General features: G+C 50.9%; 1 protein-coding gene across 1 annotated transcript in view; it reads right to left on the reverse strand.

Annotated features, from left to right (window-relative positions):
- SCRIB (scribble planar cell polarity protein) overlaps positions 1-17,383 on the reverse strand; it is a 110,180-nt gene that overhangs the window by 14,632 nt on the left and 78,165 nt on the right. Inside the window, exons 21-27 of the mRNA XM_036404404.1 lie at positions 15,768-16,013; positions 14,294-14,404; positions 10,997-11,173; positions 9,084-9,200; positions 6,318-6,506; positions 2,550-2,669; positions 2,261-2,317 (exon numbers count right to left, since the gene is read on the reverse strand). Coding sequence (XP_036260297.1) covers positions 2,261-2,317; positions 2,550-2,669; positions 6,318-6,506; positions 9,084-9,200; positions 10,997-11,173; positions 14,294-14,404; positions 15,768-16,013 — 1,017 coding nt within the window. The remainder of the gene's footprint in view (positions 1-2,260; positions 2,318-2,549; positions 2,670-6,317; positions 6,507-9,083; positions 9,201-10,996; positions 11,174-14,293; positions 14,405-15,767; positions 16,014-17,383) is intronic.

The following is a 17,383-nucleotide window of genomic DNA, read 5'->3' on the forward strand; positions in this document are numbered from 1 at the left end:
GGTGAGGGCTCCAGGTGACACTAATGTGGTGTGTGGCTCTTCTCTGAGGAGTGACAGGAGCACCAGCCAGCCCAGATGGAGCTGTGGCTCCAAATTCCCACAAATTTGTGGCTCCAGATGCTGCTCCAAATCCATCTCTGACAATGGCTGGGGGAGATCTGGATTAAGACTAAAACATAACTACAGCCACAGAGACAGGAGGGAGCAGCAGGAACCAGTCCACAGAGACTCAGAGTCACTGGCACTTCTACTAGAAACTGGATTATCAGAGAATTGGAGGCAGGAGGTGTCAGCAGTGAATGGGTTTGAAAACTTCCACCACGAGTAGAACAAAGGCATAATTCCTCCCAGTTATTCAGTTCACAGCTTGCTCTGGGCTGGAGACACGTTTGGCCTCCATTGCTCTTGTGCAAGAATGAACATGAAACATTGAAGAGCAAGAAAAATGTTCCAAAAATGGGGACAGAAATTACCAGGGATGTGGCACTGGGTCAGGAACTTCCTTCGATATTTCAATGGCCACCACTGGGAGTGGTGAGTGCTGGCTCCACCACTGGGACAAATTTAATCATCACAAGCAGTTTTAGAGACATAATCCCAGATTCAAGGTTTAAAAGGCCCAGCAGAAAAACATGTCTCTGCTCAGGATCCCAGGAGGTCCAGGGAGCCTGGAGAATCCATTGCTGCCTCCTCCTGGCACACCAAGGGAAGGGGCACCAAAATACATCAGCTTTTTAAAAATGAGATATGGCCAAGGCTATTTCACCAATCATAAATGTTTCTCTGTTTTTTTTTTGTTTTGTTTTGTTTTTTTTTTGACCAAAGTATTTTTAAATAATCTCAGTATAAATTTTGGCAAAATCTTTCTCTACCTGAGCCTGAACAAATGGCACCTGCTCAGCCCCAGCAGCAGAATTTGGGGCCACACCTGCTATATTCACAGGTGTTAGGAATGCTGATACTGACCCACAGCACCTGAGCTCTCCTGAACGCATTTCAATCCACATCTCCATATTCAAATCCATATACTGCCCACATTAAAACTGGCTGGAATATCCTTTGCTCAGACAGAAAAACAATGAAATCAAGTTTGCTGAAACCACATCAAACCACACTGAGCTCCTTCCCAGGCAAGGAATGAGACATTTTACAGGAAAAACCTAAGTCTGATCTGAACTGCCTTTCCCTGGGTGAGGTCCCTCCTACCCAAATTAGTCAGGGTGGTTTGGGTGGGAAGAGACCTTCCAGGGCCATCCTGTCCAGCCCCTGCAATGAGGGACACCTTCAGCTGGATCAGGCTGGGGGTCATTCTGTGAGGCCATTCCCCTTGCACCCACAACTGCCACCCTCACTCTGCTCTCGGGGGGCAGCAAATGCGAACGAGCTCAGGAACCGCAGCTGCAGAGAGAGCCCAGGGAAACCTCAGGTGCATCTGAACCAGGAACCTGACAGAACACCTCCAAATGTACACACACCTCTGCCAGGAGAGCAGGTTCCCCACTGACAACACTGAAGAATTCAGATTTCCCTCTTCTTCCAGTGACTCTGACTGGATAAATTACTGTTTTAAGAGGGATGACTGGAAACTCTACGTGCTCAAGAGGCTTGAGTCTGCTGATCCATTCCTGTGAAATTCTCCTGTGAAATTCTCTTTCTGTGCAAGGCTGAGTCAGCAGACAGAGACACAAAACTCCCACAGCAAAGCAGAGAAACGGCCATGTGAACTGAGGAGCACAAAGCTGTGTCTGACCAACAGCATCACTTCACTCAGAGCAGCTCAGAGCTGCGTGTTCTCATCTTTGCTGACAAAACCTCTGCCAGTCACAGGGTGACTGATTAAATTTGGGACTTCCAAGCTCATTGGCCATTTTTCTGGAAGCTGCAGCTTGGCCAGGAGGCATCAGCAAGTTACAAGGGTGGTTTTGGTGTATACCACAGGAACATCACCAGGGAGACCAGAGAGGTGCACAGGGAGGTGCAGCACAGCCCAAGAGCAGCCAGGGCAACAGAGCAGTGAACCACAGAGAGGGAATGTCCAGAGCTCCACCCCATGGCACTGCCAAGGGGGCAGAGATCCAGAACTGCCATGGCACTGCCAAGGGGGCAGAGATCCAGAGCTGCAATGACAATGGGGCAGAGCTCTGGAGCTCCCCATGGCACTACAGTGGAGCAGAGATAACCTATGACACCTTCCTGGGGACTCACGGGCTCGGCAGAGCCACTGCCACAAACACATTCTGCTACACAAATGATCTCTCACCACTTTCTCCATCTCTTCTCTCTCCCACTGAGTGGCTTCTCTCACCATTTCCATCTCCTAGGAGAGAGCAGAGTTAGAGCCGCCTCACCCTGTGCTCTCTCCAAACCTGCAGCACCTGGAACCTCACCAAGGTGTCACAGTCCCATCCTAGAGTGTTCCTGATCCTCATGCTGGGCCCTGCTGATCCCAGGCCATGCCCACAGCACTCTGCAGGCTCCATGCACCACGGGAGACACCAGAGACTTCCAGAAAGTGCTCCCACTCTGCTCCCAGCTCAGCCCACACCCACCTTCTGCAGGATCTCCAGCTCCTCGGGGCTCAGGTCACGGTCGATGGAGGAGATGCTCTCCAGGCTGTTCTTGCGCCCGATGCCAGCAGCAAAAGGGTTGGCAATGATTCCTGGGGACATCTGCAGAGCAAACAGCACATCATCACACCTGGTGGGAGCCACAGAATTCATCCCAGGAACTCCCTGTTCCAGCCTCCCACACACAGAGTACCAGGACAGCCCCAAGCAAGGCAGACACAGAACTCTTCCAACAACTGGGAACCTTGTTCCATAGAATCCCAGACTGGTTTGGCTTGGAATGGACCTGAAGAGCATCCAGCTCCATCCCTGCCATTTAGGCTGACAATTGTTTGAGGAAACCAAGGTCTAAGTAAGCTGAATTCAAACTGATCCAGGTGCAAGAAGGGGATAAGGTGAACAGGGACTGGCTTCATGTTCTGCTGGAGAATACAAAAGCTCACTAGCTAAGCCTTGGAAGCAGAAATCTGAGAGGGCATGGGATTGCTCCAGGGAAGTTCTACCCCTGGGGAACAATGAACACCAATAAAGAGCCAGACCATTCATTGTAATTGCAACACTGGCCAAGAAAAAGTAGGCATAAATAGTTTAGTGAAAATGAGCTCGAAAACTTGTTTTTTTCAGTGCGGTGCTATTGTGGAACAGTTCTAGAACCAGCAGGAGAAAGACAGTCCTGAGGGACCACTCCTTTTCTGGACTGGAGACCCCCTCCAGCTCACATCATTGGTCGGACTTTGAAACCTGGAAACTCAAAAAACCAAACAAATCCACAGCAGAAGTTTGGGGAAAATCAGCATTCTGTGAAGTGTGGAATCCCCTGAATCCTTCTCCCTCAGGGAAATCCTCAGGGCATTGCCTGGAAAAACCCACCACAGACTTCTCCCCACCGAGGTGGACAGAAAGGGCTCCTCCTCCATGGAGCCTTGCATCCACCCCAGTTCCTCTCCCCATATGTCCCAAATCTCGTGGTTTCTCCTTTCCCTGTTCCATCATTGGTTGTGTGTGACTGTGTTCACAGGGCTCCAAGGATGAGGGAAGAGACGAGGATCTGACTCCATGTTTCAGAAGGCTGATTTATTATTTTATGATATATATTACATTAAAACTATGCTAAAAGAATAGAAGAAAGGATTTCATCAGAAGGCTAGCTAACAATAGAATAGGAAGGAATGATAACAAAGGTTTGTGTCTCAGACAGAGTCCGAGCCAGCTGTGATTGGCCATTAATTAGAAACAACCACATGAGCCCAATCCCAGATGCACCTGTTGCATCCCACAGCAGCAGATAACCATTGCTTACATTTTGTTCCTGAGGCCTCTCAGCTTCTCAGGAGGAAAAATCCTAAGGAAAGGATTTTCATGAAAGATGTCTGTGACAGTTGTGGTATCCCTGGTGGTCAGCCCTGTCCTCCCTGTAGGCCAATGCTCTTTGCTCTGTCCCCATAGCTGCCCCTACCTAAACCTGTGGATGCTGACAGTCTGGTCAGAGATAGAGTCAAATAAACTTTCCCAGGAATTGCTCTGGGAAGTTTTGAGAAAGCTCAGAGGAAGAATTAAAACAGTCCTTAATCTCTGCAGCTTGAACGTGTTGTTTACTTGTGAGAAGTGTACAAGATGTGTTGTTCCTAATTAGCCAGTGAGGTGAGGGGTGTTGAGTGGGGACCAACCAGGCCCAGCTTTGTCAGAACTGTCTATAAAAGAACGTGTGCTGTCTAATAAACTTGGGAGAACGCAGGGGTCTGTGCCACCTCATTCACCTGTCCCTAATACCACAGTGACAATAAACCTCGTGCAGAGCATATGGTCTTGTCCTTTGTCTCTGATTTCCCTTCTGTGTGCTGCAATAAACCTTTGCTGGAACTGACCCCGCAAAAGGCCCTTCTGCCTCTCTTTGCTGAGCCAGCCATGGTGAGTGTGGTGTGTGCACCTGACTCCCTTGCCTGAACATTTACCCACACAGCTTTTCCACAGGAGATGCTTACTGGGCAATTGTCACAGACACATTTTATGAAAAATCCTTTCCTTAGGATCTTTTCTCCTGAGAAGCCGAGAGGCCTCAGAAACAAAATGTAAGCAATGGTTATCTGCTGCTGTGGAATGCAACAGGTGCATCTGGGATCGGTCTCATGTGGCTGTTTCTAATTAATGGCCAATCACAGCCCAGCTGTATCAGGCTGTCTGGTCAATCACAAGATTTTATTATCATTCCATCTCTTTCCTTTTCTATTCTTTGCAAGCCTTCTGATGAAATCCCTTCTTCTATTCTTTTGGTATAGTTTTAATATAATATATATCATAAAATAATAAATCAGCCCTCTGAAACATGGAATCAGATCCTTATCTCTTCCCTGTTCCGGGGACCCCTGTGAACACCACCCAGGGAACAGGTGTGGCATTCACAGTCTCTGAACAAAGACATAATTTCCTCTCTCAGGTGTTTTCCTGGAGAAGCACAGAGGGAAAACAATTTCTATCTCTGCTTGCTGCTCCTGGTGTTTTGCACACATGGAATGTGTTGGGAAGGTTGTTTACCTGAAGGAATTTGGTAATTGGATTCTGGTGCTGATTGTTTGTATTAATTGGCCTATTGGGTCAAAGCTGTGTCCTGGCTGTTGACAGACAGTCACGAGTTTTTCAGTAGTTAGTATGATATAGTATAGTATCTCTTTAATATTGTATAATGTAACATAGTATAGTTTTAATAAAGTGAGTGTTCAGCATTCCAAAGCCTTGGAGTCAGATGCCAATCATTCCCTGCTCAGTTGTCAGAACCCAGGACATTCCTCTGGCTGCCCTGGAGGACTCGAGACCCTGGCAAGGGGCTCAGAGACCTTGGCACGGAGTCACAAACTCCTGTGCCTTGGATTTTAACCCATGGAAACAATTACCAGCTTTGTGTGAAGAGTTACAAGCCACAAGGGTTTGAGTAGAATGATAGTTAATTTGTCACAGGGTGAAAAAGTAGAATTTTGGGGGTTTAGAATGGGGGTTCAAGAGGCAAGATGGAGGAATCTGGGCATGTCCTGTCCTTCTTCTTCTTGTCCTCTATCTTCTGCTGTGACAGTGACACTTCTGGATTGGTTTAGAATAGAGACAGACTAACATAGGTGATAGGTATTGCAAAATTATTGTAAATAAAGTACACGTAGTTCTTAGTATAAAAAACGAACACCATCCCAAGGGCAGGGACTGTGCCACAACCCAACCTGCTGGACAGATCTCAGTGGGTCAGAGAAAGAATGTAATAGATAAGAGAAAATAAACAACCTTGAACTGACAAATCTCAACTTCTTCTTCGGTTGTGGAGCTGGAGGAAAACGACTTTCTAACACCTTGGGAGCCATTTCAACCACAGAAACTTGAGAGGAGGTCGCCTTGTTTCACTATAAATAGGTACCAGCATCTCCCATCTAAACCCTACACTGCTCCAGCTGGCACCCAGCCCTGCTGGGATCCAGGCTGCTACAGCTGGCACCCAGCCCTGCTGGGATCCAGGCTGGCACCCAGCCTCGCTGGGATCCATGGTGCTACAGCTGGCACCCAGCCTCACTGGGATCCATGGTGCTACAGCTGGCACCCAGCCCTGATGGGATCCATGGTGCTACAGCTGGCACCCAGCCTCACTGGGATCCATGGTGCTATAGCTGGCACCCAGCCCTGCTGGGATCCATGGTGCTATAGCTGGCACCCAGCCCTGCTGGGATCCCCGTGGGTGACCCTGGTGGCCCCAGCCCTGCCCTGCAGCCTCACCTCGATGGCAGCAGCAGCCCTGGGGTCGAAGCCATCGCAGACCAGCACGAGCAGCGCGTCGCCCACGGCGCGCAGCACCTGCACGGCCTCGGTGTGCGTCATGCCCAGCAGGCTCTGGTGGTTCACCTCCAGGATCCTCATCCCCACCTGCAGGCGGCCGTCCCGGGCTGCAGCCCCCGAGGAGCTCACCTGCAACACACCAGGGTGCTGGGAAGGATGAAAGTTTGACAAGGAAGCCTCACCGATATGGATGCTTAGCAGAAAGATTTTTAAATGTTGAGTCTGATGAAGGAATAGAGATGGAAGGAAGTTTTGATATAGAAGAAAAGAATTGCTGAGCCAGTCTTACTGGATAACCAAGGAGGCAAAGGGTGTGTTAGTTAGAAGGGGTTTAATGCCTTAGAGCAAAGGATAAACCCACGTCAAACAAGAAGATGTTTTTACCAAGCAGAAAGAGAGCACAGGCAAACAAATCAGCAAATGTCTCAGAATTTTCCACTGCAAGAAACCTGAAAAACAACTTCTAGCTGAATCTGTAATGTACTAACTTTTAGTGATTGGAGAATAGTAACATCAATATGGTAATCATGGTAGTTATGATAGGCTATAGATGATAGTTAAGGTATAGATTGGTTCTACTGTATTAAGATGCTCAGCAAAGAAAAGCATATAATGCATTGTAACCAAGAGAAAAGTATAGAATGCAATGTAACCTAAACCAAAGGGCCTCCAGGCCTGCCTGCAGCTGGAGCTGACATCTGTAGGCACAGCTCTGTCACCCACGACCCTGGACTGCTGTAACCTCTTGGATGGAATAAACTGCATTTTGGATGGAATAAACTGCATTTTGGATACGATAAACTGCATTTTGGATCAACAAACTGCATTTTGGATACAATAAACTGCATTTTGGATACAATAAACTGCATTTTGGATGGAATAAACTGCATTTTGGATACGATAAACTGCATTTTGGATACAATAAACTGCATTTTGGATACGATAAACTGCATTTTGGATACAATAAACTGCATTTTGGAGAGCTGCCTGGAGTCCTGCATCTCTCATTTAGGCTCTTACATCAGAGGCCACTGCAGCAGCTCAGAGGGGACACAAGAGCCTGGGGACAGGGAGGGGTGACAGCACACACAGGGACAGGGACAACAGCCTGCAGCTGCAAGCAGGGGGAGGATCTGCAAGAACTATGGAGAGGGCAGAGCAGGAAGAAGCTGTACAGGTTGGTGGAGGGAACAGGTGTGGAAGAATCTTTTTGTGTGAGATAAAAGAAGGTGAAATTGAAATTTGCTGTCCGAACATGAACTACCATCTCAAGTGCCTTCAATCCAGACCCAGAGAAAGCCACAACTACCATAGACAGAATGTATAAAAAGCATGCATGCTGTAATAAAAACAGTTTGAAGCCTTCTGAAGAAGCCTTCTTGGTTCCATGTAACCAAGGAAAGAGACGGGTGAGAAGGAAAAGCTGTCACATCATGATGTGTCTCATGGAAAGAGAAATCATTTTGTGCTGGGAGAGAGACACAATGGAAATGCAAATGAAGACAAACTATGGAGGAAGGAGGCAGGGATCAGACATGCAAAGAGGAAGAAGAGGAGAAGCACAACTTTGTCTCCTGGTTACCACAAATATCCAGGGAAAAGCAGAGGCAGGAAAACCCCTCTGGACAGGACAGGTAGGAGAGGCTGAGGGGAGTAACATAGCTCAAGGGAGAGCAGGGAAGTTCAGGATTTTGGTTCTCTGCAGGCTAAAACAACAAGTATTGGGAAAAACAGGGAGGGGAGATGGGGTAAACCAACTCTGTGCCATGGCTAAACTGTGAACCTTCCACCCCTAAATCCTGTAATGCTGCAGGGGAGCAAACCAGAGCCAACTTCTCAAAATCACTGCCAGTTAAAATAATCTCAGGTTTTCTTTTCCTGCTGTTACAAATGTCCCAGGTGAACATGCAACTGTCACTCTCAAAGAGGGAATTTATTCTTTTATCTTTAGAACTCAGATAAAACAGTTACAGCCACATAACAACAAATGCTGGATGTTCCCTTGCCTTAGCAGTAACCAATTATCAGTTATCAGGGCTGACTGCCAATTACAGAGTGTCTGCAGCCATGAGGAAAACTCACATCACAGTTTCTACCCCCAGAAAAACAGCTGAAAAGGAAAACAGTGACAAAAAGGTGAGCACCCAGAGTCCTCTTTGTCATCAGCCAGACCAAAATGACACCACTCATTGCTGAGCTCTGCTGCCAGCGAAGAAAAAGCAATATAAACTTTTTGGAAAGGGTTGGGAGGAGCATGAAATGATAAGCATAAGTTGAACAAGAAAAACATGTAATTTCTGGAGGAAAACTGATGTGAGAATTTTGTGTGACACAAGCAGTCACCTAAAAAAGGAACAAAGTCACACAGACAGTGCAAGGCACAGGAGAAAAGGTTAGGGATTCCTTGCATGTCTGAGTGGGCAGGAAGGGACAGACACAGGCGGACCACAGGAATGTGGGTACGAGGAAAGATGTGTGGGCTTGCACTACAGAAAAAAACACAAGAGAAGAAACAAAGCAAAGTAAAGGCAAGCAGGAAGCAAAATAAGAAACTGTGAAGCTGCTGTAGAGGAGGAAAAATGCAAGGACAAGGATTTGTCTCCTTTGCAGGAGGGAGAACCTCCAGAATGGCGCGCCAGTGAAAGCTGAGAGCACATTGCAGCACCCTCCTCCCTGGCAGTGCCTGCAGGGGTGGTGCTCTGGTACCTTGGAGATGAAGATGCCCTCATCAGTGGGATCAAACGGATTGCCAGCATGGCCCTTGGCTCCACCCCGGATGCTGATGCCCAGCTTCTCTCCTGGAGCCTTTTCAATGCAAATTTCCTGGAAACACAGAGGAGTCTCCTTGTTTCTGGGCTAAGTTCAGCTGAGGGAACACTCCTGGGAGTGACCACAGCTCTAAATGCCCTGAAAAGGGCCTGAATTAGGTACAGGGATAGGGAATGAGGGATAGGGAATAGCTCCATCCCTCATTTGTCAGTTTATTCCTGTTGGAGAGGACCTGCCCTTTTCTGTTCCCTGATGACAGAGTCACCACAGCCATGGCAAGAGATCCTCACCATGCCCCAGCTGGAGACACACTTAAAAGTGATTGGATTCTGCCAAAGGAGTGGTGCCTCAGATTTTAGCTTTTCTATTTTTCAGGTTCTGTGCTGCTTCAGTGTGTGGCTCTGGGCTTCATCTCAGGGGATGCTGAGCTCTGTGCACAGAGCAGGGAGACAAAACAATTCCTGCTCCAGCTGGGCACCAAGGACAAATGATCCAAATCTCAGCCCCAAGAGCACAAACAACGTGGGCTGGAGAGAGAAAAACAAGGATGGGACTGCAGGGGCTAAAGCTGTAATTGGACAATTAGCTCCAATGTGCTAATGGACCAAAACTTATAAAAGTGTGAGGACTGGCCATCCATTTTTTGTAACCATTTTGGTTCATCTTGGGTGTAGCCCTGGCTGGGCTCTTGTGCTGCCCAAGGTGGATCTACTGAGGTCTCCAAATAAATCTACTTTATTTTTAACCCCTACTTTAAATCCCTACTTTATTCTTTAGCTCCATCCAGCCTCTGTTCTAGGCCAGCCTGCACAGGGGGTCAGGAGCAGGAAAAATCCCAGCCAGGAGTCTGGCTGTCTCCTATCCCAGACCTCCCCCAGGTGAGAGCTCCCCAGGTGCCTGCCCCAGAGCCCTGCCCCAGGTGCCTGCCCCAGAGCCCTGCCCAAGGTGTCAGGAGCAGGGAATCCCAGGAGTCTGGCTGTATCCTATCCCAGACCTCCCCAGGTGAGAGCTGCCCAGGTGCCTGCCCCAGAGCCCTGCCCCAGAGCCCTGCCCAGGGTGTCAGGAGCAGGGAATCCCAGGACTCTGGCTGTCCCCTGTCCCAGACCTCCCCCAGTGAGAGCTGCCCAGGTGCCTGCCCCAGAGCCCTGCCCAAGGTGTCAGGAGCAGGGAATCCCAGGAGTCTGGCTGTCCCCTATCCCAGACCTCCCCAGAGCCCTGCCCCAGAGCCCTGCCCAAGGTGTCAGGAGCAGGGAATCCCAGGACTCTGGCTGTCCCCTGTCCCAGACCTCCCCAGGTGCCTGCCCCAGAGCCCTGCCCCAGAGCCCTGCCCCAGAGCCCTGCCCAAGGTGTCAGGAGCAGGGAATCCCAGGAGTCTGGCTGTCCCCTGTCCCAGACCTCCCCAGGTGCCTGCCCCAGAGCCCTGCCCCAGAGCCCTGCCCCAGAGCCCTGCCCCAGAGCCCTGCCCAGGGTGTCAGGAGCAGGGAATCCCAGGACTCTGGCTGTCCCCTGTCCCAGACCTCCCCAGATAAGAGCTGCCCAGGTGCCTGCCCCAGAGCCCTGCCCCAGAGCCCTGCCCAAGGTGTCAGGAGCAGGGAATCCCAGGACTCTGGCTGTCCCCTGTCCCAGACCTCCCCAGGTGCCTGCCCCAGAGCCCTGCCCAAGGTGTCAGGAGCAGGGAATCCCAGGACTCTGGCTGTCCCCTGTCCCAGACCTCCCCAGGTGCCTGCCCCAGAGCCCTGCCCCAGAGCCCTGCCCAAGGTGTCAGGAGCAGGGAATCCCAGGACTCTGGCTGTCCCCTATCCCAGACCTCCCCCAGTGAGAGCTGCCCAGGTGCCTGCCCCAGAGCCCACCTGCATGCCAGGGGGAGGGGGGTCCCTGCGGACCAGCATGCTGAGCTCCTGGCTGTTGCAGAGCAGGGCGTTGACGGCCTCCTGGTGCGTGGCGTGGCGCAGGTCGGTGCCGTTCACCTCCAGGATCCTGTCCCCGACGCGGAGCCCGCTGCGCGACGCCAGCCCCCGCGGGATCACCTACGGACACAGCAACGCCTCCTGAGAAGGGCTGGGCACCCTGCAGGAGCCTTTACAGAGACTGCTGGCAGCCTGAGAGAAGTCTGGTGATGAAGATGCAATGCAAGCTGTTTTCCATTCCCATCTGTATGGCAGATTATCTTTTGTCAAGTGGGCAGTTTGCCTTATCTCTCTCTTTGAGTGACCACATTCACACCTCCCTCAGGGAGGGGATATCTGCTGATAACAGCTATGGAATGTCCCTGCATGGCTGATAAGAACTACAGCATCCCACTGGGAGATGTGAGCCCAGAGGGAGGAGCCAAGCATTGCTACCCAGATACAATCCAGAGGTTTTGAGACACCAGCGCGGCTTCTCCATGGGATTCCCCAGAGGAACAGCAGCTGCCTCTCCTTCCACTGGATCTTCAGAGGCAGAATCCATCCTTCTCTACAGGTCCCCCTTGCTCCAATGGAACCACCCCTGGCACTGCAGGAGGACTGCAGCCACATTTCCAATTGGACTGCTACCAACACCCCTCAGGGTGTCAGGTTGGGTTCTGACTCTGGCAGTGTTGTTCTCATGTACTGCATTGTTTATTTTATCCTTTTATTTTTTTCCTTCCCTATTAAAGAACCGTTATTTCCTGCTCCCATATTTTCGCCTGAGAGCCCGTTAATTTAAAATTTATAGCAATTGGGAGGGGTGGGGAGGGTTTACATTCTGCATTTCAGGGGAGGCTCCTGCCTTCCTTAACAGGCACCTGTCTATCCAAACCAAGACACCTGGTAACAAGATCCATGGGTATCCCTGAAAGAATTTCCTACCAAGGCTGTTGATGCAGAAACTCAGAAGGAAAGAAGGAGAAATAAGAGAAATCTGCAAATGCCTGTTCCAATGAGCATGTGACCGTGTTCACAGGGTTCTTAGGATGAGGGAAGAGATGAGGATCTGACTCCATGTTTCAGAAGGCTTGATTTATTATTTTATGATATATATTATATTAAAACTATACTAAAAAGAATAGAAGAAAGGATTTCATCAGAAGGCTGGCTAAGAATAGAAAAAGAAAGAATGATCACAAAGGCTTGTGTCTCAGACAGAGAGTCTGAGCCAGCTGGCTGTGATTGGCCATTAATTAGAAACAACCAACATGGGCCAATCAAAGATCTACCTATTGCATTCCACAGCAGCAGATAATCATTGTTTACATTTTGTTCCTGAGGCCTCTCAGCTTCTCAGGAGGGAAAATCCTAAGGAAAGGATTTTTCATTAAAGATGTCTGTGACATAGGCACATTGTTTGTCTCTTGTGATTAATGAGTATAGTGTAAATTTCTGAGTTTTGTAAGAATGCTGTGGAAACCCAGAGCACCCAGTGCACCACAGCACACTCTGTCTGCTCTGGGGTGTCCTGACCCCCGGGGCAGCACTGACTCCGACCCTCATTCATGGAGAAAGTTTCCTGGACTTCAAGATTGACCAGAATCCACAAAACGTGAAATGGATCATAGAGAGCAGCGTAGGTGTGTCACTGGGTGAGAAATTGAGGGTTTGGGATTTTTAGTGAGTTGTGGATGGCAGCAAGATGGAGGGCACAGGGTGTCATCCTGGGTTTCTTCTTCATGCTGCTTCTTCCTCCTTCTCCATGGGTTTGGGTGGCATTTTGTAATTGGGCAGAAAAGTCCACATTGGGGGCTCTTTGGGATCATTTTTTGGGTTAAAAGGGAAAATAATCTAGGTGTCACTTCTTAATTGGACAGTTTAGTCTTAAAAGCCCTTGTAACAAGAGATTGTTGGCCATTTTGCGCCTTCTAATGAAAAGGTACTGAACTCACAGTAGTGAGATTGTTTTATTGATTAGAAATAATAAACAGCTGAGTCTGAACATGAATTATTGTCTCAAGTACCTTGAATCCAGACCCAGAGAAACCCACAACTGGGATCCCAACAGAATGTATAAAAAGCATGGATGCTATAATAAAAACAGTTTGAAGCCTTCTGAGAATGGAGTGTGTTGCTTTATATTGTGACTGTCTCAGCCACGACAGTCCATCTGTCCTTGGAGATGTGACTGTGTCCCCAGGCATCCTCCAGCACCCTGCAGGCCTGTTCTGACTCCTCTCTGCAGACAAAATTCCCCAAGAGGTGACACATCTGGCAGCACTGGCAAAGAATGAAGCGGGATGTGCTTTGAAGTGCTATTCCATATGTTATTCTCACACTCCCAATTTAATCTGAGCCAATCCTGTGCCAGTCTTGCCATTATTTTGCCTGTGAGTGTAACCAGGACTGACAGCACCAGGACTGCTCCAGTCCTCACCCAGTGCGCTACAGGGGCTCCTGAGAGCTGAACACCACAACCTTTGTTTCCTGGTGAAACAAAGGAGTCAGCAAGGAAAGGGTGAAATCTGTGAGCACGTGGGAAGTAGGGATGGTGGGAAAGAGTCAGTCAGGCTTTGAGAAGAGCAAATCCTGCCCCACTGACCTGCTGATGCACTGCAATAAAAACCATGGGCACACCAAGGAAGAGGCCTGGCAGGCATCACTCCTAGAACTCCAAACAGCCCTCAGCAAGGTGTGAACCCTGCCACAGGTGTCAGAGCAGTCAGGTTCAGCACCTCCAAGTGACAAGAGCAGTCAGGAAGCAGAAAGGGCTCTGCAGGGAGGTTGTCTCCAGCATCCCTATTCCCGTGGAAGTGCAGGACTGTGAGGGAATGGGCTGCAGCCAGTGGCCAGGTGTGTGCTGCCCCTGCATGGCATCACCACTGGAATGGGAACGTGGGATCAGAGCAGCCACACACTGTCCCACCAGCACCTTCCCAGTAATGGCTGGCTTCCTGCAATGCCAGCATCTTCCCAGGACTCACTAAAGCCAACCTGAACCCAGCAATTTCAAAAGCTGACTGGGATCCCTCCAAAGGGTTCAGCATGGATTAGAAAGGTCTGAGGCTTTTACATGCCCTCAGATGGCTCCAGCAGCAGCAGCACATGCAGTACAAATAACCCTTCACACATCCCTCTCCTATGCCCTTATTTCACAAATCCATCCTGTACAGCTGGACTCACATCCAAATCCCTCACCTGAATGCCAATAACCAACAGCTCAGAACACCCAGAGCAGCTCTGCTGGGACTCTACCTTGGAGATGAAGACACCTGGCTCATGAATCCCAAAGGGATGGCTGGAGTGGTCACTGCCCCCGACGATGCTGAGGCCCAGGGGACCCCCTGCTTTCACCAGGTGGATTTCCTGAAGGGAACAAGAAGCAGTGTCAAAGACAATGAAGGAGATCACCTGGAGACCACAAACACTGACAAACACGGAGTCAGGGCTCTTTGCGTGGGTAAGCACAAGGTGAACACTCATGGGACAAGGGGGCTCCCCATGTGGGACTCTACAACCTGGAAAAGAGCTGGAATGGGGCTCCAGGAGAGCTGGAGAGGGATTTTGGACAAGGGCCTGGAGTGACCCAAGGGGGAACAGGTTCTACCTGAGAGTGGGCAGGGTTAGATGGGATACTGGGGAGAAATCCTTCCTTCCCTGTGAGGCTGGGCAGGCCCTGGTACAGGGTGCTCCAGAAGCTGTGGCTGCCTCATCCCTGGAAATTTTCAAGGCCAGGTTGGACAGGGCTTGAAGCAAGCTGGGCTAGGGGAAGCTGTCCCTGCCCATGGCAGGGGGCGGGTCTGGCTTTCAGATCCCTCCACCCCAAGCCTTTCCATAATGACACCTCCAGCCCCCAGTAACCCACCAGGCCAGTCCCCATCCCACACCCATCTTTCAGGATTACACCAAGCTCACCTCGATGGGGTACTGATCCTCCAGCCCCCAATAACCCACCAGGCCAGTCCCCATCCCACACCCATCTTTCAGGATTACCCTGTGCCCCCAAGCCAAGCTCACCTCGATGGGGTACTGATCCTCCAGCCCCCAATAACCCTCCAGGCTGATCCCCATCCCACACCCATCTTTCAGGGTTACATGGTGCTCACCTCGATGGGGTACTGATCCTCCAGCCCCCAATAACCCTCCAGGCTGGTCCCCATCCCACACCCATCTTTCAGGGTTACATGGTGCTCACCTCGATGGGGTACTGATCCTCCAGCCCCCAATAACCCTCCAGGCTGGTCCCCATCCCACACCCATCTTTCAGGGTTACATGGTGCTCACCTCGATGGGGTACTGATCCTCCAGCCCCCAGTAACCCACCAGGCCAGTCCCCATCCCACACCCATCTTTCAGGGTTACACTGTGCTCACCTCGATGGGGTACTGATCCTCCAGCCCCCAATAGCCCAGCAGGCTGGTCCCCATCCCACACCCATCTTTCAGGGTTACACTGTGCTCACCTCGATGGGGTACTGATCCTCCAGCCCCCAATAACCCTCCAGGCTGGTCCCCATCCCACACCCATCTTTCAGGGTTACACTGTGCTCACCTCGATGGGGTACTGGTCCTCCAGCCCCCAATAACCCTCCAGGCTGGTCCCCATCCCACACCCATCTTTCAGGATTACATGGTGCTCACCTCGATGGGGTACTGATCCTTCAGCCCCCAATAACCCTCCAGGCTGGTCCCCATCCCACACCCATCTTTCAGGATTACCCCGTGCTCACCTCGATGGGGTACTGGTCCTCCAGCCCCTTGCACAGGTGGTTCCTGGGCGTCTCCTCGGGCGGGCTGTCCCCGGGTCCCGGTGGTGGTGGCGGGGAGTGCATGCGGGCTCGGGGCGAGCCCCCCTCGCCGGGCTGCTCCTCTGCCCTGCCCTCTCTCTCCACCAGCAGCACGATGGTGGGGGAGGCCGCGGTAAGCAGCGCTACGGCCTGATCATGCCTGGCTTCTGTCATGTCTACCCCATTGATCTGGAACAAAGCTGGCGTCAGGGCCGAGCCCCGGGAGCCCTGTCCTGCTGGCACCTGTGCCCCAGAGCTCCCTCCGACCTGGCAAAGGGGCACAGGCACCTGGGAATTCCCACTGATCCCAGTTCCCTTCCTGCTCGGCTCTCCTGCCCCTTTTCCCGTTCCCTGCACACCTGACACGGTGCTCCAGGGGATCACACAGGCCAGGGGTGATGTTCCACCTGCCTCAGCAAATGTCTCCGTGTGGGAGAAGCAAAACAGAGACTTCCAGCGGCAGTGCCACGACACAGGCACGTGCAGAAGCAGCTGCTGCCGTGTCACTGAGGCACCTGCCCTCATCAGTCACCCAAAGCCCTGACACGGACACCACGGGCAGGATTTGGTGGCTGACAGGACCTGTCACTGCTCACTGCTCCACTGGCTGCCCATGCTGGGCAAGGGCATGGTAGCCAGCTCTAAGGCTTTAAAAGCGACCCCAGGTACAGGGAGATGTGAAAGAACAGAGAGCCTTTCCTACAAAATTCAGATTTAAAACTGCCTCCCTAGAAACTCAAAGGACGTGACTGTTTTCCATGGATGTAGAAGGGGCAGAAACTGAGCTGAGAGAACACAGACAGAACAACAAAACTAGACAGGAAAAAGCTGAAAATCAAAAGGTTTCTAGCCATTAGGTTCTGGAAAAGCTTTCCAAAATGAACAAAGAGGACATGAAAAAAGGAGCTGCCAAGATGGGCTTTGATCAGCTCATGAAATAACAACATGACTGTAACAGTCACAGCAACTGGGCTTTGTAGGCCAACTCCCCAGTGCCTGATCCCCAGAAATATTATTGTAACTCCCCAGCTCCTCCCCAGAGAGCAGTTTCTGGACTAAGCTGGTATGCAGGGCTTTGTCCAGACCCCCTGTGACCCTCCCAGCACCCTGTCCCACCCATAGCTGTGGGTACTGCTGTCATTAGGACAGCCCAGTGCTGTCCTGGGAACTGCCCAGTGTCACCTCTGCCGAGAGCACTGTCCCCAAAGGACACCCCTGGCATGAACCAGAAGGATGCCAGGGCAGCAGCTGGCACGTGCCCCAGGAAGAGGAAGGATGAGAGGGACCTGGGCAGTGGCTGCTGAGCACAGGACAGGGCACCAAGCAGGAAAGGTGACAAATGAACCACACAGGTGCACAGCCCCTAAGGGAGTGCAGGTAACAGACACATGGCTCAGACACCCCAAAGAGTCACCAAAGGCAATCACACAAAGGAATCAGCACATGGACCCTCAAAGAGTCACCAAAGGCAATCACACAAAGGAATCAGCACATGGACCCTCAAAGAGTCACCAAAGGCAATCACACAAAGGAATCAGCACATGGACCCTCAAAGAGTC

The sequence above is a fragment of the Molothrus ater genome, chromosome 1 (genome assembly GCF_012460135.2).
Source record: "Molothrus ater isolate BHLD 08-10-18 breed brown headed cowbird chromosome 1, BPBGC_Mater_1.1, whole genome shotgun sequence".
Classification (NCBI taxonomy): Eukaryota; Metazoa; Chordata; class Aves; order Passeriformes; family Icteridae; genus Molothrus; species Molothrus ater.